Below are 21,823 nucleotides of genomic sequence, written 5' to 3'. Positions count from 1 at the left end.
CTGCATCCCCTCTATCACCCCTGGCACTGCCCTGGTGTTACCATCTCCTTCCAGCCCTGGCATCCTGGTTGTCACTGGCATGGGGACACCAAGGCTTCAGTACTCACCCTCAACCACAAGCTCACTCAGAATGGCAGTGCCAGGTGCTGTTCCCAGTGCCACGATGTGCTGGGGACAGGGGCAGCCCAGTGTGTGCCGGGGGGCCCCAGGGAGCTCTGCTGAGTGGGCTTTGGCTCATGTGTGGCAGGCACCTGCCTCTGCCAGCTTCGTCTTCTCCAGGCTGAACCACACCTGCAGGAACTTGGGATGAGGGCCCAGCTCTGGCCCAGCCACCTCCTGCTCATGCTGCAGGAGGGGCAGACATGAGGCCTGGTTGGGATTCCCCCAGCCCTCCCCATGACCTGGTTGTCTCCTGACACAGGTGTTGCCTCAGCCGTTACCATGACCTGGTCACTGCTGGCCATCCCTTGACTCGTATCCATGCCGTCCAGCTTCCTTTAGCCACTCCTCACGTTACCTGGACATTACTCAGCCGAACTGCCCCGACAGCCCAATCAGCACTTGGCTGTCCCCAGGGAAGGACGTGGATATGTAGCTGGATGGACATGTGGATGGATGGATGGATGGATGGATGGATGGATGGATGGATGGATACATGGATACATGGATGGATGATGGATGGATTCATGCTTGTATGTACGGATACATGGGTGGATGGAAGACGGTGAGGTGAAGGCAGGAGAGCTGGCCTGGATGCAGGGATGGAGGCTGGGACAGACAGACAAGGACAAAGGGACATCACAGACATCCTCAAGTCTCTGGTGGCACTTCCTCAGCTGCTGCTCCAGGTCAAATGGGGGTCTCTGCAGCTCCTCCTCTCCAGCACCTTCAGGAGCTCGGCCCTGTGCCAGGGCAGGATCCCCCTGTGGTAATGGACAGGCTTCAGGTGGCCACCACACCTGGACACCCAGCTGGAGACAGGCCCATTCCCATGCTCACCTCTTGTGGCTGAAGAGTAGCTCCTAGTGCAGGTCCTGGTGGCTACAGGACTCCCATATCAGGTTTGGCACCTTCTTAGGCTGAATAATGCTCCTGTGGCCATCAGGGGCAAGGTCCAGGGAGAGAACATCACTCCTGTCACCTTCTGGAGAGGTAGGGGATCAGCAGGGGATGGGAGCACCAGGGGATGAATCACCAGAAGCATGGAGTCACCAATGGAAAAGCATCACTGGGGATGGGGTCACCACAAGGGATGGGACAACCTGGGACAGAGTCACCAGGGGATGGGGAGAAGCCACCAGGGTCACCAGAGTCACCAGGGGATGGGGAGAAGCCAGTACAGGTTGAGACCCTGGAACACCAGCCTCTGTGTCCCCCAGCCCCAGTGGTCTTGTGGTAACACAGCCCAGAGTCTTCACATGCTGCTCCCAGCACCCTCAGGGACCCTGTGTGCAAGTCCCTGTCCCAGGCCACCCTGTGGTCCTAGGCTACCCCATATCTTCCCATCACTCCTTAGGGTCCTCATTATCCCTGGAGTACCCACCACCCCTAGGGTGTTCAGTATCCCTCAAGGTCCTCATTACTTCTTGGGGTCCCTGTCACCTTCAGGGTCTCTATTGTCCCAGGGATCTGCCTCATTCCAAGGTCTCCATCACCCCTGGTGTCCTGTTGTCCCTGTGTCCCCTTCACCCTTGGGGTTCCCAACACCACTGGGGTCCCCATCAGTCCAGGTGTCACCACTGTACTGTGTGCCCTCATAACCTTCTGTCGCCACAGGCCCCCAACTGGGTAATAATTAGCATTGACTCCATGATTGCAGAAGGCTGATCGATTGCTTCATTATCTCATCCTGTACTGTATTATACTGTACCTATTAGGAAACTCAGTAGCCCCTACAGCCAGTCCGATCCAGCTTTGACCTAACTGGTCAATCCATCCAAACACCATCCAGTGCCCAATTAAGAAATCACCCTTTGGTAAACAAGCCTCCATGACACATTCCACATGTGCACAACAGCAGGTGCAACAAGTGGAGATAAGAATTGTTTCTCATTATTTCCTCTGATCTTCTCACAGCCTTCCCCGGGAAACGTCTGTGCCTGCTCTCTGTGGCCAGAGGGCTGCTGCCACAGCCTTCAGGTTCTCACTGTCCCTGGGATCCCCATCACCCCTGCCGTGTCAGTCGTCCCTCAGGGTCCTCATTACTCCTTGGAGCCTCTACCGCCTTCAGCATCCCCATTGTCCCTGTGTTCCCCATTGCTCCTGGGGACCCCACCTTTGGGGATTCCACCACCCCCTGGTCTCCATAACATCCAGGTTCCCATTGTCCCTGTGTCTCCATCACCCCTGGCATCCCCATTGTCCTTGGGGTACCCATCGCACCCCATCTGCATTCCCTTGGGTCCCACAGTCCCATGCCCTCGTGCCAGCACCCCCCCAGCACTGTGCTGCTCCTCAAGGCTTTGTTGTCACCCTGGCAAAGCTGTCACTGGTGGAGACCAAACCAGCCCCTGATGTCCCTCCTGCTGGGAGCTCTGGCTGGCCATGGTGGCTGAGTGCAAGGGAGCAGGAGGAGAATGGATATTCTCTACGTTAGTTCTGGAACTAAGGAGGGTGAGGGGTCCTCAGGCTGAGCACCAGAGGACAGGCACTGGAGTCTGCTGGAGGCAAAGGGAGCACTGGAAGCACCAGACTCACTTGGGCAGCACTAGGTTGACTGAGGGCACTGGGAACACTGGGGACATTGGGAGCACTGGGTGCAGTAGGAGCATGGGGCTTGCTGGGGGCACTGGGAACACTGGGAGCATTTGGGACTGCTGGGGGCACCAGGAGCACTGTGGGGACACTGGGGCCATTGGAGGCACTGGGAACACGGGGGGTACTGGGGTCACTGGGAAACTGGGACAACTTGGGCCACTGGGGTCTGCTGGGGGCACTGGAAACACAGGGACCACTGGTGGGCACTGAGAACCCTGGGGGCCCTGGGGATTGCTGTGAGCACTGGGAACACTGGTGTTGAGTGCACTGGGGACCACTGGATTATGTGGGTTACTGTGGGAGCTGAGGGTTACTGGAGAAACTGGGCTGGGAACTGGATCCACTGGGTGTTATGGGAGATAATGGGGAGTTACTGGGTGCACTGGGGGTCAATTGGGAGACTTATGGGAGATACTGGGATGGGGATTGGGTGGCACACGATGTTACTGGGAAGGACTGGGATACTGGAGGCACTGGGGTTTACTGGGGGACCTGGGGTTACTGAGGAGGACTGGCAATTACTGGAAGAGCTGGGATGGGGACTGGGTGCTTGGAGAGGGGGTCTTAGGGTTAGACTGGGAGTTACAGGGGAACCTGGGGGTCAGAATGTACTGGGGAGTTACTGGGATCACTGGAACTCACTGAGGGGTGGAATGGAGACTAGTTGCACTTGGGTGGTACTGGGATACTGGGAGGACTGAGGGTTACTGGGGGTACTGGTGGGTTACTGGGTCGCTGCCATGGGAACTGGTTGCACTGGGAAGGTACTGGGAGGACTGGGGCTTACTGGGGGCTGGGGTGACCACTGGGCACTGGAGGGTTATGGGGCGATTGCGAGTTGCTGGGAAATCCAGAGGTCACTGGGGTCTGGTTGCATTGGGGGGTTATTGGGAGGACTGGGGATTACTGGGAGTACCGGTGGGTTACTGGGAGGACTGGAATGGGGACTAGGTGCACTGCAGGATACTGGGGATACTGAGGAGTCACTGGGGCACTGAGATGGGGACTGGTCACCCACGGCAGCTCCTGCGTTAGCAGCGCTCGGGTCACCGGTGCCGCCGGGCCGGGACCGGACGGTGCCGGAGCCGTACCCGCACCTCCCCCATAGGCGCTCGATTGAGGCCGCCTGCTCCTCAGGATCCGCGTCGGGCGGGTCGGCGCTCGGCTGGCTGCGCCTGTCGCCCGCTACCGCTGTGGCGTTGGCGCCGCGGGGCCCGGGGGGGTCGGGGGCGCCATGACCAACGGTGGGAACGGGGGGCTGGGGGCCAGGGGGTACCGGGGACAACCGGGGGCCGGCACAGCCAGTGGTGGGAACGGGGGAACGAAGGGTTGTGGGCGGACGGGAGTGTCCTGGGGCCACCATGACTGGTGGTAGGAACTGGGGAATGGAGGGGCCGGGGAGTCCGGGCGGGTCCGGAGCCTCAAGGACCGTGGGAGGAGGGGAGGGTACGGGGGGTTTTGGGGGTTCCGAAGGCGCGGGGGCTGATGGGGCACCATGGGGAGAGCACTCAGCTGTCGTCAGGCGGCGGGGGAGATGGGGCTGATGTCGGGGAGGTCCTAAGGGGAGCTTTTGGGAGGCGAGTGGGAGACTGTGTCCCTTTGGGGTACTGGGAGTTCTGAGTGCCTTCGGTGGGAATACTGGGAGCTCTGTGTCCCTTTTCAGGGGGATCCCGGGAAGTCTGCATCCCCTCACGGGGGCAGAGGTGGGAGGTTATTCACACAGAGTGTGGGGGTCCCCTTCGAGGGGGGTTGGGCAGGGGCCCGGAGTGCACCCTGACCCCTCCCCGACCTCCCTCCCCGCAGTTTACTCCCTGGACGGGCTCCTGGTGTTCGGGCTGCTACTGGTTTGCACTTGTGCGTACCTGCGGAAGGTGCCCCGACTGCGCGCCTGGCTCCTGTCTGAGCGCAGGGGGGTCTGGGGAGTCTGCCACAAGGGTGAGGGGCACTTGGGGCACTGGGGTACGGCGCGGGGGTGCTGGGAACGCTGGGATGGGGGCACTTGGAACACTGGGGTACAGGATGGGGGTGCCGGGATCACTGGGGTCGGGTCTAGGACAGGGGGATTGGGTCCAGGATGGGGACACAGAGAAGTAGGATGGGGGTTTGGGGGTCTGGGATAGGAACACAGGGATTGGGAATGGGAACAGTGGGGTTTGGGATGGGAACATGGGGTCTGGGATGGGCTCACAGGGATTCAGGATGGATCTGGGATGGGGAGGTGGGGCCTCACCCCATCCTGTCCCACCCGCAGCTGCTGTGATTGGGACCCGCCTGCACGTGGCTGTGTCTGTGTCCTGTCTTCTCATGGCCTTCTACGTCCTTGTGGGAAAGTGACCACATGCAGACCTGCTGGTGACCTGAGAGAGACCTGGGACCAACTAGAGATGCTGGGACTGATTCCGAAGACCCCAGTATGGACCAGAGACCCTGGTACTGACCCCAGTGTCCCAGTACCAACCAGAGACCCCATTGCTGACCCTGGTACTGATCCTGGAGACCCTGGTACTGACCCTGAACCACCCCCGGTCCTGCTCTTGGCAGCAACCTGCATCCTTCGTGTGGCAACCCAGGGACCATCATGGCCCATCACCCTCCCTGAGCCCACCAAGGGCAACTGTGGGGGCCAACAGGGCAACGTTAGACTGTTGGAAAAGGATTTCCCGTGAAATCTGTAGAGAAGTGGGTGCAGGGACCCCCAGGACTGGGGGACCCAGCTCTGCCCTGTAAGCCCCTTCTCTTGATGTTGAGAAGGATCCTAGTGAGACCATGGCAGGCTCTGGGGACCAGGCAGGGTCCCCCCTGATCCGTGGGATCTTCCTATGCCTCTGCAGCCTGAGGAGCCCTCAGGGGGGTCTCCTTCTGCAGCGGGGGGTTGGTGACCCCACCGGTTGTAAATACTGGACCACCACATGCAAATAAAGTGGGGGTTCCTCTGTGGCAGTGCTGGCCTGGGTGTGCTGTGGGGTTGGGGGGGCTCCTGTGGAGCTGGTGCCCTGCTTGGGGGTCCTGTGGTGTGGCTTGAGGGTCCCATTGAGTGTGTGTGAGGAGGTCCTTGGAGGCTGCCTCCCATGGGGTGGAGGGCTCCCGTAGTTATGGGGTCCTGAGGTGGGGAGGATTTGTGCAAATAAAGGGAGGAGGGGTGAGCTGTGGGGTGGAGAATTGCTGACTAGAGCCTCCTGGCCCGGTCCTTCCAGCTCTCTGGGGCCGGGAGCGATGCAGGAGAGCTGTGCCCTCCCCCAGCTGCGTCGGCCCGGTCCCGCCTGTGTCGCTGTGCGGGGCGTGTGCCCGGGAGGTGCAGGGCGGTCCTCCGGCCAGCCGGGGGCGCGCCAGAGCGCCGCGCTGCCATCCCGTCGTGCTCCGCGCAGCTACGGCGTATAAAGGGCTGGACCGGAAGTGGCGGTGGCTGTGTGTGAGTGTGTGCGCGTGTGTGACTGAGTCAGGGTGTCCGCGCGCGCGCGCGTGTGTGTGTGTGTATGTCTGTGTCTGTGTGTCTGTGTCTGTGTGTCTGTGTCTGTGTGTGTGGCGCCAGCCACCCTCCCCTTCCTACACGTTGATCTTATTCGATCGGCCGGGCCCCGCCGGGCCGAGGTGAGAAGAAAGCGCCGCGAAGCCCTCGGGCGCTGTGCGGCTGGGCCGGGCGGGATGAGTCGATCAGATAGGCGAGGCCACGGCCGCTGAGCGCCCTGCGATTCTGACCCGCGCCCACGGCTGCAGCCCCGGGGCCGGCACCGACCGAGTCCCGACAGCGACGGAAGACGAAACTCCCCGGCTTCATCCCGACCCATCCAGCGCCGGGCCACGTGGGGAGGCGGGAAGTGGGCCCTGCACAAGGCTCCGTACGCGCTTTGCAGGATTCTGTTCTAGCCTGGCGGGGCCGTGCACGCTCCGTGCCATGCTGCGAGTAGTTCACCGGGTCCTGCAGCTGTGTGGGGCACAAAGGCTATACACGGGTCTGTGCTGGCACCGTGCCACGTGTGTGAGCTGGGCACGGACCCTGCTAGCCCCGAGGGGCACGGGGGACTCTCATTAGACATACTGGCTTCATGCAGCACGGTCTCTGTGTTTTTCTGGGGGTGTGCGGTGATGGGGGTAGCCGTGGTGGTGACGAGAGGATGGCCACAAGGGGACAACCACGGCGAAGACTGGGGGATGACTATGGTAACAAGAGGGACAGCCGTGGTGCTGACAAAGCTGTGATGGTAACCAGGGGACAGCCACTGTGGAAACGAGTACAGTTGTGCTGGTAATGAGAGGATGGCCACGGTGGTAACAGGAGGACAGCTTATCCCACAGTGGTGATAGCAAGAGGATGGCCGTGGCTGTGACAAGGGGACAGTAAGAGTGGGCAACCGAGGGGTGGCTACAGTGGTGACAAGAGGATGGGCATGAGAGGACAGCCACAGAGGTGAAAAGGGGACGGCTGTAATGGTGACAAGGCCGTGGTGGTGATGAGGGGACAGCAGTGATTCTGGTATTACTGGGAGAAGCAGCTGTGGTGGCTACTGATGGTGGCCCTGCTGTGGGGACACTGAGAGGAGGTCACCAGCTTAATGGTGCCTGGCAGGCTTCATCTGCCAAGATGACACTGCAGATGCTGTGGAGCATGGCCACCCCATGCCAGTGTCTAGCTGTGGCACAGTAGGTGTGGGGTTGTCTCCATGCTGCCAAAGGGACAGGCATGATCCCTTCCTGTGGCTGTGTCCCCCATGCCCGTGGTACTTGCTGGCTTCCCTGTACCATCACAGATGGACATGTGTCACTAGTATGCCCCAACCCACAGGGTGACCCTGTGCCACCAGAGTTGGGACCTCTGTGTCACCATAGCAGCTCTGTCCCCCATGTCCTCTTATGACTGTGGCCCCCATATGCTCGTGTTCCCCATCTCCCTGTGTCACCATATTAGCTGTGTACTGTGTCCCTCTGTAGCCCTTTATCAGCTGTGTTCCTATGTGTCTCCTGTGTCCCTCATGTTCAGATATCCCCTGTGTCCCCCATTCTCCCATACCCCTGTATTCCCCTTGTCCTGTGTCCCTATATCAGCTGTGCGCCCAGTGTCCTTGATGTTCCTGTGTCCCTGGTGTTCCTATATCCCCTGTACCCCCTATGTCCCTTGTGTCCTCCACGTCCAGCTTATACAGCCAGATGTGTACCCTGTCCTGTCCCCAGTGCAGTGGGGCTGGCCCGGCTCCGTGAGGACATGGCCTGAGGGGCACACGAGTGGCACACAGTCTCCGGTGGGGTGGAGGGGGGTGCGGGGGGCTCATGACCCCCACTCGCCATGTCCCAGTCCTCCCCCAGCCCCGGGGCGGCGGGAGGAGGGGCTGTTCCCGGGGGCGGGGAGGTGGGGGCGTGATGCCCCGAGACGGTCCCGGTTCTGTTCCTGGAATAACGTTCCCAAATCCGTTCCCAGGGAGAAGTTCCCGATGCCGTTCCCGGGAACACGTTCTGGGGATTACATTCCCAGTCCCGTTTCCGGGGATACACTCCCAAGGATGATGGGGTTCCCGGTGGCGTTCTCATGGGTAGCACTCCCAGTGCCGATGCCCGGCGCCACTCTCAGGATACCATTCCCGAGTATATCCATGGGCGTGCTGTTCCTCGGAGTTCCATTCCCGGATCTCTATTCTCGATACCGATGCGTGGTGCCGTTCCCATGAATAACATTCTCGATGCCGATTCCCGGTGCCGTTCTCATGGCAAGCGTTCCCGGAGGCGATGTCAGCTGCCGTTCCAGGGGGTTCTATTCGCGATCCACTGCCCGTTCCCGTTCCCTGGGGCGATGCCCCCTGCCATTCCCAGGGGTTCCGTTCCCGGTGCCCGTTCCCGGTGGTGATGCCCGGTGCCGTTTTCGGGGGTTCCTCTCCCGGTGCCTATTCTCGTTCCCGGGGGGCGATGCCGGTGCCGTTCCCAGGGGTTCTGTTCGCAGTGCCGTTCCCGGGGGCGGGGGCAGGTAGCGGCAGGTGCGCGGAGGCCGGGCCGTTGGTGGGGGCGGGGCAGCGGCGCCGGTGCTCGCACCGGCCGAGCCGCCGCCGTTGCCGCCGCCATGGCCGGTACCGGAGGTCGGTGGATGCCGCTGGCGCTGTGTCTGGCTGTCACCGTGTCACCGGGACGCACCGGAGAGCAGCTTCACGTCTGCAAGGAGGTACCGGCACCGGGAATGGCGGGGGTGGGGGGGGTGAGCAACCGGTAACACACCACCACCTCTGCAACCACCCCCAAATTCCCCACACACACCGATGAAACGGAGTCCCGGAGCACGGGGGGGGGGGGGGGGGGGGGGGGGCGATCCCTATGGAATGGGGCGGACAAGGAGGAGACAGGTAGGGATCGGGCGTCCCGGTGGCATTGGGGATGTCTCCTATAGCGGGAGGGACTGCCGACCTCCTGGGGGCCCAGGGAGAGGTCTTTGCTCCCAGGGGCTCGGCCAGCCTCGAGGGTCTCCTTGGGGACCCCAACTGGTGTCACCCCATCATCGTCCCTAAGTCCCTACCCCTCAGACACATTGGGGTCTCCCTGAGTGCTGCTGGGGGGGTGACAAGGAGCGGGGGGGACAATGGCCACGTGTCATTCCCAGCCCAGCACATGGTATCCTGTGAAGAAAAACTGTCACTCAGATCTGTCCACTTTGGGGACAGCGGGTGAACCCCCAAATCCTCTCCCTGGGTTGTCTGTTTCCCCCCCCCCCCAGTTTTCCTCCCCCATCCTCAGACCTGCGGCTGCTTTTAATCTGGGCCAGGATTTTTTTTTTCTCTGATCCAATTATTTTTGTCTGTGTTCCATGATCCAGAGCTGGAAACAATAGACTGGGGCTGGCACCTGCCCCAGGAGTGATCAGTCCCACAGAGGGGGTGTCCCCTGTTCTTCACAGGGGACAGCCCTTCTCCCTCCCCTGGCCAGAGCAGAGTTACAGTGGCAGCTTGGGGTGCCCTCCACCCCCAGAGCCTCCTGGAGCTGAATTAGGTCAATTTATGTAGATTTAATAAAAACCTGGAAAAGTTTTGGAAGAGAGAAAAAATACCCTCTCCCCAAGGAAATCCCTTGGGACTGAGAGCAGTGTGGTAGTTCGGGGCTGCTGAAAGTTGGGGTGACCCACTGGGTGGTGGGGACCTTTGTCTGTGCCCCCGTCCCATGACCAGGGGGAGTTTCATGCTGCCTGTATATGGGTAGGGGGTGCTGCAGGCATCTCTCTGTCTTCACTTTTCCTTCTCCAACCCCCTTTTACCTTTCCAATCCCTCTTTCCTCCTCACACCCCCCATCCCCCTCTTTCCCTCCCCCATTGCTGTGTTTCCAGCTGATGGGAACATCAAAGCAGTTGTTTTCTCATCAACCTGCCACGCTCCAGCAGCTGCTGGGAGCATGAAGCCACAGCACCGGCTCTGACACCTCAGAGCTGCTGCGGGGGGTGGGGAGCTCCTCTTGTACCCCAAACCCCAACACCACTACCAGATGTGGCCTTCACCCTGCCCACACCGTTTGTCCCTGGCGTCACCTCACCAGCCTTAAGCCAGTCTCAGCTTGGTGCAGCTGGCAGGATGGGGGTGGTCATGGTGCTTCTGCTATCCCCAGCACTTCCTGGTTCCCCCCAGTCCCCTCTGTGCTCCTGCCCTATGCCCGAGGAGCTCCCAGGCCGTATCCGGGTTGTGCCACAGCTGTTTGATGAGCAAAGTGTGTCACAGCCATGCTAAGGCACACCAAGGGGCGTGACAGTGCCATGTCATCCCAGGAACATGATGGGGGGGCGGCAGGGGTTCACCCCACACCAGGGAAGGGTGCAGGGCTGCTGCTGCTCCAAGGCTCCTGGGCAAGCCCAGCCAGATCATCCCCCCACCCACAGCACCCCCATTTCCCAGCATCTTCTCATACTGCCCCCCACCACCACAATACTCCCCTACTCTGAGCATCCCCCTGGTCCCCAGCTCCCCTCAATCCAGAGCATCTCCCACCCAAATAATCTCCGCTTTCCAGCATCCTCCCACACTAAACTCCTCCCCCAGTATCCCCCCACCCTGAGCACCCTCCCAAGCCCCTCCTCATCAGGCCCTCGCACCACAGGACATTGCCACACTCAAAACCATCCCTTGAAGGCACAGCTGGGCCCAGGGGCAAACCCCTCTCAGGGAACACAGGGTGTGGGAGCAGCCCAGGAGGTCTCAGGTGCAGCTCCCCTGCACGTTCCCTCTGTCTCCTGCAGTCCGAGTACCACTACGAGTACACAGCATGTGACAGCTCAGGATCGCGCTGGAGGGTAGCTGTACCACACATGCCTGGACTCTGCACCGGCCTGCCTGACCCTGTCAGGGGCACTGAATGCTGTAAGATTACAACCAGGAATGGGATGGGGTCAGGCTGGGGGGTGGGAATGGCAGGAATGGGAAATGAGGGCGAGGGGAGGGAGAGAGTGGGGAGACAAGCACAGCCATTGTCAGCTCCAACGCAGGCAGCAACAGGAGGATGGAATGGGATCAGTGGGATGGGATGGCAGAAGGACTACAAGCACTGGGATGGGATGGAATAGGAATCACACACACACCGACTCCCTGGGATGGGATGAGAGGGATGGGAACCACACACACACAGGTATTGGGATGGGGTGAGACAGATGGGAATCACATGCACACATAGATAGGATGGGATGGGAATCACACATACAGTCATGGAATAGGATGAGAGGGATGGGAATCTCACACACACTGGGATGGAAATCCCCTCATCCCACATATGCACCACGACAGGATGAGCAAGATGAGCACTCACTCACCCGGATGGGATGAGAGAGATGGAAATCCCACACACATAATGGGATAGGATGGGATGGGAATCCCACGCACACGGGTACTAGGATGGGATAAGAAGGATGGAAATCACACACATACATGCACAAGGATGGGATGGGAATCACACACACAGTCACCAAATGGAATGAGAGCCACAGGAATCCCACCCCACACAGTTGGATGGAAATCTTCCCATCACACACATGCACCAGGATGGGATGAGGAAGATGAGAATCTCCCTCGCACAAACTCACTTACCAGGATGGGATGAGCAGGATGGGAATCCCAAATACAGGCCTCCAAAGCCTGGAGGTGCCCCGGCTCCATGGCAGAGGGTTACATCCTGCCTGGATTGGGCAGAGCTGGGTGTCAGGTACCAAACTCATGGATGGGGGGGGGTTGCCTTTGTGGAATGATAAGAATGGGGGATCCCAGCACCTCCACCAGCTGGGAGCACTTGGAAATGCAGAACTGAGGGTGATGAGGCTGTAGCAGCACCAGGCGGATCAGGGTGACCCTCCACGCCCTGTGTCCCCATTTCCATTGGCAGCGTTCTCCTGCAAGGCGGGTGAGTTCCTGGAGATGCAGACACAGACGTGCCGGCCCTGTGCTGCGGGCACCTACTCGCTGGGCACTGGTGTCCGCTTTGATGAGTGGGACGAGGTGCCCCATGGCTTTGCCAACGTGGCCACCAACCTGGAGGTGGATGATGGCTTTGGCGATGCAGCAGAGAACTGCACAGCGTGAGTCAGTGTGTCACTGTCTGTGATGCCAGCACATGGGCACCTGGCATGTCAGGACTGGGTGTGGGGCACAGCGAGCAGGATGAGTGTGACACCCTGCATCCATAGCGCCCAGTTGCCCCGACAGCCTTCTGTCATTCTTCCTTGGGAAGTGACACCAGCAGGGCATTACAGGGACACCCTGGTCACAGCAAGGGAACAGCCTGCAGCATCATCCCCCCCAGAAGTGGCAGGACCCCAACCCGTGGGACCTCCACATCAATATTCCTTGGAGATGGAGCACCCATGGAGGTCCTCACAGCACCTATGGGGGTCTTCACACCCCTGTGCCGCCAACCAGAGCCGTTATTTACCACCACAGCCCTTTGATCCTCACTGGCAACCTCTGAGCTCTTTTGGTTGTGCTGGCAGCCACCAGACCCTCCCAGTTGTTCCATAGCCATTAAACATCCCACCAGCGGGTTGTACCAGCAGCCACCAAACCCTCTTACTTGTACCACAGCCATGAAGGCCTCTCAGCTGCCAAGCCCTCCCTGTTGTTCCATTGCCACTGAAGTTTCCACCACCTGGTTGTACCAGCAGCCTCTAAACTTTCCTGGATGTACCAACAACCACTGAACCCTCATGGTTATACCAGCTGCCACCAAACCCTCCTGGTTTTACCACAGCCTCTGAACCCTCACAGTTGTACCAGCAGCTGTTGAGCCCTCCTAGTTCTACCAGCAACCATGAAACTGTCCCAGATATACTGACAGCCACCTAACCCTCTTGGTTGTACCACACCACTGAGCCATCCCAGTTGTACCAGCAGCCACAAAACTCCCCTGGTTACACCAACAACCACCAAACTATCCCATATGTACTGGCAGGTTCCTGAACCTTCCTGATTATACCAACAACCAAGAAACCCTCCCAGTTGCACCAACAACCACCAAACCCTCAGTTTTACTGGCACCACTGCACTGCTCCATTATACCCCTCTCAGCCATTCCCTACTCCCAGTAGCGTGTTCCTCATCCAGCCACATTCCCAGAACAGGGGGACCCCACTCTCTCCTCCTTGCAGCCCACATGGCTCTCAGCAGGCATGGGGATTCTCCCCTGGGATATGTGTCTAGCCACCACACCTTGCCATGTCCCCAAGATGTGCCCAAGCCCCTGTGCCCCTCATTTCTCTGCTTCCTGGGGACCCTCTCAGCTGTCCCTACAATCCCTGTCCTGCCTGCTGAGAGTGGTGACAGAATCCCCGGGGCCATATCACTTGCCCCAGGTCAACGTGGGTGCCACTGGGGGACTACGTGGCCTCCAACACAGATGAGTGCACGGCCACCCTCATGTATGCTGTGAGCCTCAAGCAGTCGGGGACTGTCACCTTCGAATACATCTACCCTGACAGCAGCATCGTCTTCGAATTCTTCGTGGGTGACAGGGGCAGGGGTGGAGGGTGTGGGTCTCTGGGGATGTGGGAGGGTCCTTGGGGGCATGGGAGGGGTCTCTTGGGACATGGAGGGGTCCATCGGGATATGGGAGAGGGTCCTAGATGGCATGAAGGGTCCTTAGGTACACGGGAGAGGTCCCCTGTGACCTGAGTGGGTCCATGGGGATTCCTCAGGGGTCCCTGGGGACATGGAAGGAGTCCCTGAGGACATGATGTGTGTTCCTGGGGACATGGCAGGATCTCTGGTGGATGTGACAGGGGTCTCTGGGGACATGGGGAAGGGAACCCTGGATATATCGAAGGAGTCCTTGCAGACATGGAGGGGAATGAGAGTGGACCCTGGTGACATGAGTGGAGCCCCATGGGATATGGCAGTGGTTCATGGAGACATGAGGAGGGGTCCCTAGGAATATGGAGGGTCCCTGGGAGCATGGGGGTGTGTCCTTGGGGACATGCGGGGTACCTGTGAACATGGGGTCTCTGACACTCTCCCTGCAGGTGCAGAACGACCAGTGCCAGCCCACGGTGGAGGAGTCCCGCTGGATGCGGACAACAGAGAAGGGCTGGGAACTCCACAGCGTGAGTGTTCGGTGGGAGGTGACACCGGGGGGAGGTCCCTCGGTGCTGCCCCGGCGTTTCTTGTCCCTCCCGTGGGAAGAAGATGCTCCACGAGGCTGAGGAGGGGGTGGTGGGTGGTGACAGACGGGGGTGCCACACACCCCCCTCCACTGGTGCCAGCCCTCTCCTCGGCAGCAGGATCCCCCACCCATGGTGCCAAACCCATCCCTGGCAGTGGGATTACCCAATCCTGTGGGATCCTTCTCCCAGGTGGAGCTGAGCCGTGGGAACAACGTGCTGTACTGGCGGACCACCGCCTTCTCCGTCTGGTCCAAGGTGCCTAAACCGGTGCTGGTGAGGAACATCGGCATTACAGGTGGGTGGAGGCAGGAAGGGGGGGTCTCGGGGGTCGCGCACCCCCCTCCCCGCTACCTGAGCCTCCTCCCGCTCCCAGGGGTGGCCTTCACTTCCGAGTGCTTCCCCTGCAAGCCCGGCACCTTCGCCCCCACCGCCGGCTCAACCGCCTGCCAGCCCTGTCCCGCCAACACCTTCTCCAGCAAAGGGGCCACTGCCTGCCAGCCCTGCGACCCCAACACCTACGCCGGTGAGAGGGGACCCGGGGCTCCCCCCTACCAGAGCTGTCCCTCTAGTATATGACCTTGGGAAGGGAAGGGGTGATGTGGGGAGCAGGGGTAACCTGACATCCCCTGGTGGTGACAGTGTTGGCCCCTCACAAACCTGACACCTATGCTGGTGAGGGGGGACACCCTTAGGGGTCCCTTTGTTCCTGCATTCTGCACTGCAGGAGTGGCCCTGGGGGAGGGAGAGATGATGTGGGGAGTGGGGAACACCCACTACCTACCCCTTGGTTGGGAGGAAAGACAAGGACAGCCCATGTGGTGGGAACAGCGCTGGGGTCCTCGGGCTGTGCTGGCTCACCCGCCGTGTCCCCCCTCGGCAGAGCCCGGCTCGGGGTCCTGCAAGCCACGTCCCCCCTGCACGGATAAGGATTTCTTCTACACCCACACAGCCTGCAACGCCAGTGGGGAGGTAACGCGGGGACACCCCGGGGTGGTCTCCCTGTCCCATGGTGTCCCCCCGGCTCACCCGCTCCCCCGGCAGACCCAGCTGATGTACAAGTGGGCAGAGCCCAAGATCTGCAGCGAGGAGCTGCCACAGGCGGTCCGGCTGCCATCCTCTGGGGTCAAGACTCAGTGCCCCCCCTGCAACCCTGGCTTCGCCAAAGGCAACGGCAGCACCTGCCAGCCCTGTCCCTATGGCTTCTATTCCAACGGCTCCGGTAAGGAGGCCCCGTCATTGTCCCCAAAGCGTGACTGGAGCAGCCTGAGCTGCTGGGGGCAGTGGGTGCCACTCCAGTGCAGGGTTGTCCCTTCCTGTCCCCATGGCTCCAATAAGGACACCCCCACCACTGTCCCCAAGGAGTAACTGGGTCTCTGGGGCTACCAGGAGAAGATGAGTGCCACCTCAGTGCAGGGTTGTCCCATCCTGTTCCCATGACTGTTCCTAAGTGGTGACCATGGCACCCCAAGCTGACAGAGAGAAAGGTGGTACCACTCTGGTGCAAGGCTGTCCCTATGTATCCAGTAAGAACATCCCAGTTATTGTCTCTAGTAAGTAACTGGGATCCTTGGAGCTGCCAAGGGAAGATGGGTGCCACCTCAATACAGAGCTGTCCTCTCCTGTCTCCATCATTGTCCCCAAGAGGTGGTTACCAGGTCATCCCAAGCTGCAGGGAGGGGAACCCTAGTGCAGGGCTGTCCCCTCTTGTCCCCATCACTGGCCTCAAGAGGTAAGCAGGGCACCCCAAGCTGACAGAGGGGGAGATGGGAGCCACCCTTGTGCAGGGCTGTTGCCTCCTCTCTCCAGCCTGCCTCAGTTGCCCAGTGGGCACTGAGCCGGCACTGGGCTTGGAGTACAAGTGGTGGAACGTGCTGCCCCCCAACATGGAGACCACCGTGCTCAGCGGCATCAACTTCGAGTACAAGGGCATTCCAGGTAGTGGAAGAGGCTGTCCCTTCTCTGTCCCTTGCCTGGGCACTGCCAGGGACCTCTCTAAGTGTCACTGCATCCCTGCAGGCTGGGAGGTAGCTGGGGACTACATTTACACGGCAGCCGGAGCCTCTGACAGTGACTTCATGATCCTCACACTGGTGGTCCCTGGCTTCAGGTGAGGTGGGGGCCACCACGAGGGAGCAGTGGGGACAGAGCCATGGGGCAGAGCTAGCAGTGTCCCCACGCTGTCCCCAGCCCTCCAAGCCCAGTGCTGGAGGACACAGAGAGCAGGGAGGTGGCCAGGATCACCTTCGTTTTCGAGACACTGTGCAGCGTTGGCTGTGAGCTCTACTTCATGGTGGTGAGTGGGGAGACACAGCAGTTTGGGGGGGCACAGAGAATTTGGGTGGTGCCACCTCCCCTATCCCCACAGGGTGTCAACTCACGCACCAACACTCCGGTGGAGACATGGACAGGCTCCACAGGGAAACAATCCTACACCTACCTGGTGGAGAAGAATGCAACCATGAGCTTCACCTGGGCCTTCCAGCGCACCCCCTACCATGAGGCGGTGAGGGACAGGGGGCCCTGCTTTGAGAGGGCTGGAGGCCCCTGACTTTGGGGGGGTCTGGTGGGGGTTGGGGGGCAAATGGTGATGGTGCTCTTGGTGCCAGGGCCGGCGGTTCACCAGTGATGTGGCCAAGCTGTACAGCATCAACGTCACCAACGTGCAAGGGGGGGTGGCCTCCTTCTGCCGCCGCTGTGCCCCCCAGCCCACTGGGTCCTGTGCCCCGTGTTCCCCTGGCAGTGCTGTGGACCCCAGCTCGGGCACCTGCCAGCCCTGCCCACCTGGCACCTACCTGCGGGGTCACCCCTCCGACGGAACACCCACCTGCCACCCCTGTGGCCCTGGCACACACAGCAACCAGGTGACTGGGGATGGCAGACGGTACAAGTGTCCCTAAGTATCCCCATGAGTGATGCCAATGGGCCCTAGAGGAGTGACACCAGCCTCCCCCACACTCAGGATGTCCCAGATGTTGGCACTGGCCAGCACCAGGAGGGTGATACCATCACGGGTGGGCTACATAAGCCTCCCCCAGTCATCCTGGGTGGATGACAGTGTCCCCACAGAGGTGACACCAGTCCCTTACAGTCATTCTGGGTGGGTGACAGTGTCTGACCCAGGGTGGGTGATGCCTGCCCTCCTTGGCCATCTCCAGGGAGGTGACACCAGCCCTGTGGCAATCCTGGGTGGGTGACAAGATGGGTGACAATGTCTAATCCTGAGTGGGTAATGCCAGTCCCCCAGCTGTTCCCAGAGAGGTGACACCAGCCCCTCCCAGCCATCCCAGATGGGTGGCAGTATCTGACACTGGTGGGTGGCAGTGGGTGACCCTGGCGGGTGCCACCATGCCCCTGCTGTCTCTGAGGGGTGGTGCCAGCTCTCCAGAGTCCCCACAGGGGTGTCCCCAGTGGGTGGCATGGCTGTCCCTGAGCTCCCTGTCCCTGTTCCCAGCTGCGATCGCTATGCTACAACAACTGCAGCCTGGCATTGGCACTGCCAGGCCGGATGCTGCACTTTGAGTTCCCATCGCTGGGCCGGGGTGCCGTGGTGAGCACTAGGCCCAGCTTCACCCCCAAAGGGCTGCGCTACAGCCATCACTTCCGCCTTAGCCTCTGTGGGCACCAGGTGAGACCTGTGTAGGCAAACACATGTGCACACATGGGAACACACCTGGGGGGTGGGCACAGGCACACGAGCGCAAACACAGGCATGTGGGTGGGCACTCAGGAGAGTCGGCACAAATGGGCAGGAGGCCATGGAAACATGCATGCAGACATGGGAGCACACCTGGGTAGGCACACAAGGGCACACACAGGAGGGCACAGGAACATGCATGAATGTATGGGAACACACCTGGGCTCCTGGGTGGGTGGTCATAGGTACACAAGTGCAAACATGAGCGTACGTTGGGGTGTGTGTGCACTCACAGGCACATGAGTACAAACACGGGCACACAGGTGGGCATGCAAGTGGGTGGGCACAAGACGAGTGCAAACATGGGCACATGGGTGGGTAGTCAGGAGGGTGGACACAGGAACACAGGTTCCTGTAGGCACACTTGGGCACAAGCGGGCAGGAGGGCTCAGGAATACACATGCACACATGGAGGGTTGCTGTGGGGTTCCAGTGGGAATTCACACATGAGCGAACACAGGCACACACCTGGGCACACAGATGGGATGGGGCATGCAGGTAGGCAGACACAGACACACATGTGCATCTGTGCTCGTAGTCATGCAAACACAAGGACATGTATGCAAACACACATTGCCACACGCAGGTGTGCAAATACAGGTGTACACACACACGCACGCACGCATGCACTTGTGCAGTCACATGTGCACAGTCACACAAACGCATCTGCACAGTTGTGCAGATACATGTGAACACTTGTGTAGACACATATGGACACTTGTGCAGCCACATCTGCACACCTACGGCCCTGCACACACAAATGCCACTCCTTTGTACCCACACACATTCTCACTCCCCACACATGTGTCATGTATGTCCCCGCAGGGCAGGAAGATGGCCTCATGTGCTGACAATGTGACAGCAGGTCGGGGGGGCCCTGCCCGTGTGGTCACCTCTTATGTGTGCCAGGCCATTATGGTGCCCCCTGATGTCACCGGTGCCCGCGCAGCTGTGTCTTCTCAGCCCATCAGCCTGGGTGACCACTTGCTGGGTGAGCAGGGAGGGAGGGTGGGGCACCCAGGGGCACTGGGACACCCTGGGGTTACTGAGACACATGGGTGGGACAGACACTGGAACATCTTGGTGGCACTGGCACACCAACACTGGGACACCCCAGTGGGACTGGGAAACATGTGTGGGACAGGAACTGGGACACCCTTGTGGCACTGAGAGTGGGGCACCTTGTTGAGACTAGGACACCCTGGCAGGACAGGGACCAGGACATCCCAGTAGCAGACTGGGGACTCCAACGGGGACACATGAGTGGGACAGGGAGTAGCCTGCTCCAGTGGCACTGGAATACCCTAGTGGGACTCAGACTCCCTGGTGGGACTGGGACACCCCAGTGGCGCTGGGAGTGGGATACCTTGGTGGGATTGGGACACTCGGCTGGGACTGGGACACTGGCACTAGGACATTTCAGCAGCACTGGGATACCTTTGTGGCACAGGGACACCCCAATGGGACAGAAATACACCCTGGTGGGACTGGGACATTGTCACCAGTATCTGTCACTGACACCTCAGTAGGACTGGGACTCCTCAGTGGGACTGGGACATCATGGTGTGACTTGAAACACTCTGGTGGGACTGGGACACACAGGTGGGACTGGGACTGACACTGGGACACCCTGTTGGGATTGGGATGTCCCCTAGTAGGACTGGGACACTCTGGTGGCACTAGGACACTGGGACTGGAACACACCCCAGTGGGACTGGAGACACCCCTCTCTCCCTGCAGGTGTCACCACCAGCTCCGTGCTGGACAGCATCGTGTCTCCCCCAGAACTCTTCCCCCCCAGCCACCCTGACCTGCCTGACATCATCTTCTTCTTCAGGTGCAGGCAGGTGACAGGGGCTTGACACCCACACTGTGCCCCCACTGTCCTCCTAACCCCCCATGTCCCCTGGCAGGTCCAACGACATGACACAGCCCTGCAGTGATGGCCGGGTCACCACCATCCGCCTACGCTGTGACCCCCTGCGCCTCGGCACTGGCACTCTGGCTGTCCCCAGGTGGGGAGAGGACACTGGGGACCCCGAGGGGGGTTTTGGGTGACCCATGTATCTCCTGCTGCCAGGGTTAGGCACATCCCTGGGGTGCTTCGCTTTGGAGACACCATAGTCACAATGTCAGTGTCCCTCACTCTGAGGTGTCACCCTGGCTGTTCCCAGGTGGGGGAAGATGGGACACTGGGGACACCGAGGGGGGCTTAGGGGACTCCCAAAGTGACCCAAACATCTCCTGCTGTCATGGGTGGGCATGTCCCTGACGTGCTTTGCTTTGGGGATGACACTGACATGGTGTCAGAGTCCCTCACCCTGAGGTGTCATCCCGGCTGTGTCACCGGTGCCCTGCGTGTACTCAGGCTGGCAGTGAAACAAAGGAGATCCCGGGGGTGCTTCATTTTGGGGATACCGCTGTCATGTTGTCCCGAGCCTGGGGTGTCACCTTAGCTGCAATCCCCACTTTGGAGTGTCACCATCACCTGAGCCCCCCTTTTTGTCCCTCCCCAGCAAATGCCCCGAGGGCACCTGCGACGGCTGCACCTTCCATTTCCTGTGGGTGACGGCCGAGGGATGTCCCCGCTGCTCCAGCTCCCACCACCGTCCCATCGTCGGCGCCTGTATCGGCGGCGTTCAGGTACGGCCCCGTGCCCCGGGCTGGGCTGCGGCTCCTGCGGCCCCTGAACCCCTTTCCCCCTCCTCAGAAAACCACCTACGTGTGGCGGGAGCCCCGGCTGTGCCACGGCGGGGACGCCCTGCCGCCGCAGGTGATCCAGACGTGCCGGAGCGTGGATTTTTGGCTAAAAGTGGGAATTTCCACTGGGACGTGCACGGCCGTCTTGCTGGCCGCGCTCGCCGCTTATTTCTGGAAAAAGACTCAAAAGTGAGCAATTGGCAGCGGGATTTGGGGACACGGGGGCTAGCACTGTTGCGGGGGGGGGGCGTGATGGCACCGCCTGCATTCCCAGGTTGGAATACAAATACTCCAAGCTGGTGATGGACGCGGCGGCCCGGGAGACCGACGCGACGTCGCCCGACAGCTGCGCCATCATGGAGGGGGAGGACGCGGAGGATGAGCTGCTCTTTGCCACCGAAATGTCACTTTTTGGAAAACTTAAAGCCCTGACGGCCAAGGTGAGGGGAGGGGTGGGGTGGGGGGATGGAAACAACCCTGGAGTAGCCACCGGACAAGCCATGGTGACGATGGGATTTGAGGATGGTCCTTGCCTCAATTCCCCACCCCGGGCAGCTCCGTGTCTCAGTTTCCCCACTCCAACGGGGAGCTCTGTGCCTCAGTTCCCCACCCCGGGGGGCTCCGGGCCTCAGTTTCCCCACCACAGGAGAGCTCCGGGCCTCAATTTCCCCACCCCACAGCGGATGCCGGATGGATTCGACTCGGTCCCGCTCAAGACCTCATCCAGCAGCACCGATCGGGAGCTATAAGAGGACGGGGGGCACCCTCGCATCCCCCAGCCCTCCCGGGAGCTGTGACGGGCCAGAGGGGCACCCACGGACACCCTGTCCCCGGGCAGCTGGGAAGGGAAGGGGGGGGTACCCACGGCCCATCCCCCCACGCCCCCCAACGTGGCCTTAGGGACCTGCTTCGGACCGGAGCCTCGTTACGGCTTTTGTACGTGTGTCTCCCCTGTGCCCCCCACCGTGTCCTCCCCATCCCAAGCACCCAAAAATGCCAAATACAGGAGCGGGGTTTGTATAAGGGCTCCGTGTGTGTGGGCACACGGGGGCGGGGGGACACGCATAGGGCGTGCGGG

At 60.6% G+C, this 21,823-nt stretch overlaps 2 protein-coding genes, 1 non-coding gene and 1 pseudogene across 6 annotated transcripts; 3 read left to right on the top strand and 1 right to left on the bottom strand.

Moving 5' to 3' along the window:
* Positions 1-27: 27 nt before the first annotated feature.
* LOC128818491 (protein FAM107B-like) lies at positions 28-3,863 on the bottom strand (annotated as a pseudogene).
* A 55-nt stretch (positions 3,864-3,918) lies between these two features.
* TMEM167B (transmembrane protein 167B) lies at positions 3,919-5,694 on the top strand. Its single transcript, XM_053997940.1, has 3 exons — positions 3,919-4,001; positions 4,561-4,692; positions 5,009-5,694. The coding sequence occupies exons 1-3, from the start codon at positions 3,992-3,994 to the stop codon at positions 5,089-5,091; spliced, it is 225 nt and encodes a 74-aa protein (XP_053853915.1). The 5' UTR covers positions 3,919-3,991; the 3' UTR covers positions 5,092-5,694.
* A 454-nt stretch (positions 5,695-6,148) lies between these two features.
* Positions 6,149-6,457, top strand: LOC128818834 (small Cajal body-specific RNA 2). The gene has a single exon (XR_008440564.1). It is a non-coding gene; the product is annotated as a small Cajal body-specific RNA 2 (non-coding RNA).
* Positions 6,458-8,785: 2,328 nt separating this feature from the next.
* On the top strand, positions 8,786-21,768 carry ELAPOR1 (endosome-lysosome associated apoptosis and autophagy regulator 1). Of its 4 annotated transcripts, none has more exons than XM_053997911.1 (22): positions 8,786-8,899; positions 10,950-11,070; positions 12,083-12,275; positions 13,545-13,692; positions 14,211-14,291; positions 14,541-14,646; positions 14,725-14,874; positions 15,232-15,320; positions 15,393-15,570; positions 16,158-16,286; positions 16,368-16,458; positions 16,539-16,644; positions 16,717-16,854; positions 16,958-17,212; positions 17,803-17,976; positions 18,871-19,036; positions 19,786-19,882; positions 19,959-20,060; positions 20,562-20,688; positions 20,756-20,934; positions 21,020-21,185; positions 21,426-21,768. In XM_053997911.1, the coding sequence occupies exons 1-22, from the start codon at positions 8,801-8,803 to the stop codon at positions 21,492-21,494; spliced, it is 2,964 nt and encodes a 987-aa protein (XP_053853886.1). In that variant the 5' UTR covers positions 8,786-8,800; the 3' UTR covers positions 21,495-21,768. The 4 variants fall into 4 exon arrangements, with proteins under 4 accessions (XP_053853886.1, XP_053853884.1, XP_053853885.1 ...); XM_053997909.1 differs by having other exon boundaries at positions 21,378-21,768; XM_053997910.1 differs by having other exon boundaries at positions 19,786-19,888.
* The last annotated feature ends 55 nt before the right edge of the window (positions 21,769-21,823 follow it).

Source organism: Vidua macroura, chromosome 24 (genome assembly GCF_024509145.1).
Source record: "Vidua macroura isolate BioBank_ID:100142 chromosome 24, ASM2450914v1, whole genome shotgun sequence".
Taxonomy (NCBI): domain Eukaryota; kingdom Metazoa; phylum Chordata; class Aves; order Passeriformes; family Viduidae; genus Vidua; species Vidua macroura.
Note: the sequence above shows the minus strand (reverse complement) of the source record. Positions and strands in the feature narration are given on the sequence as shown.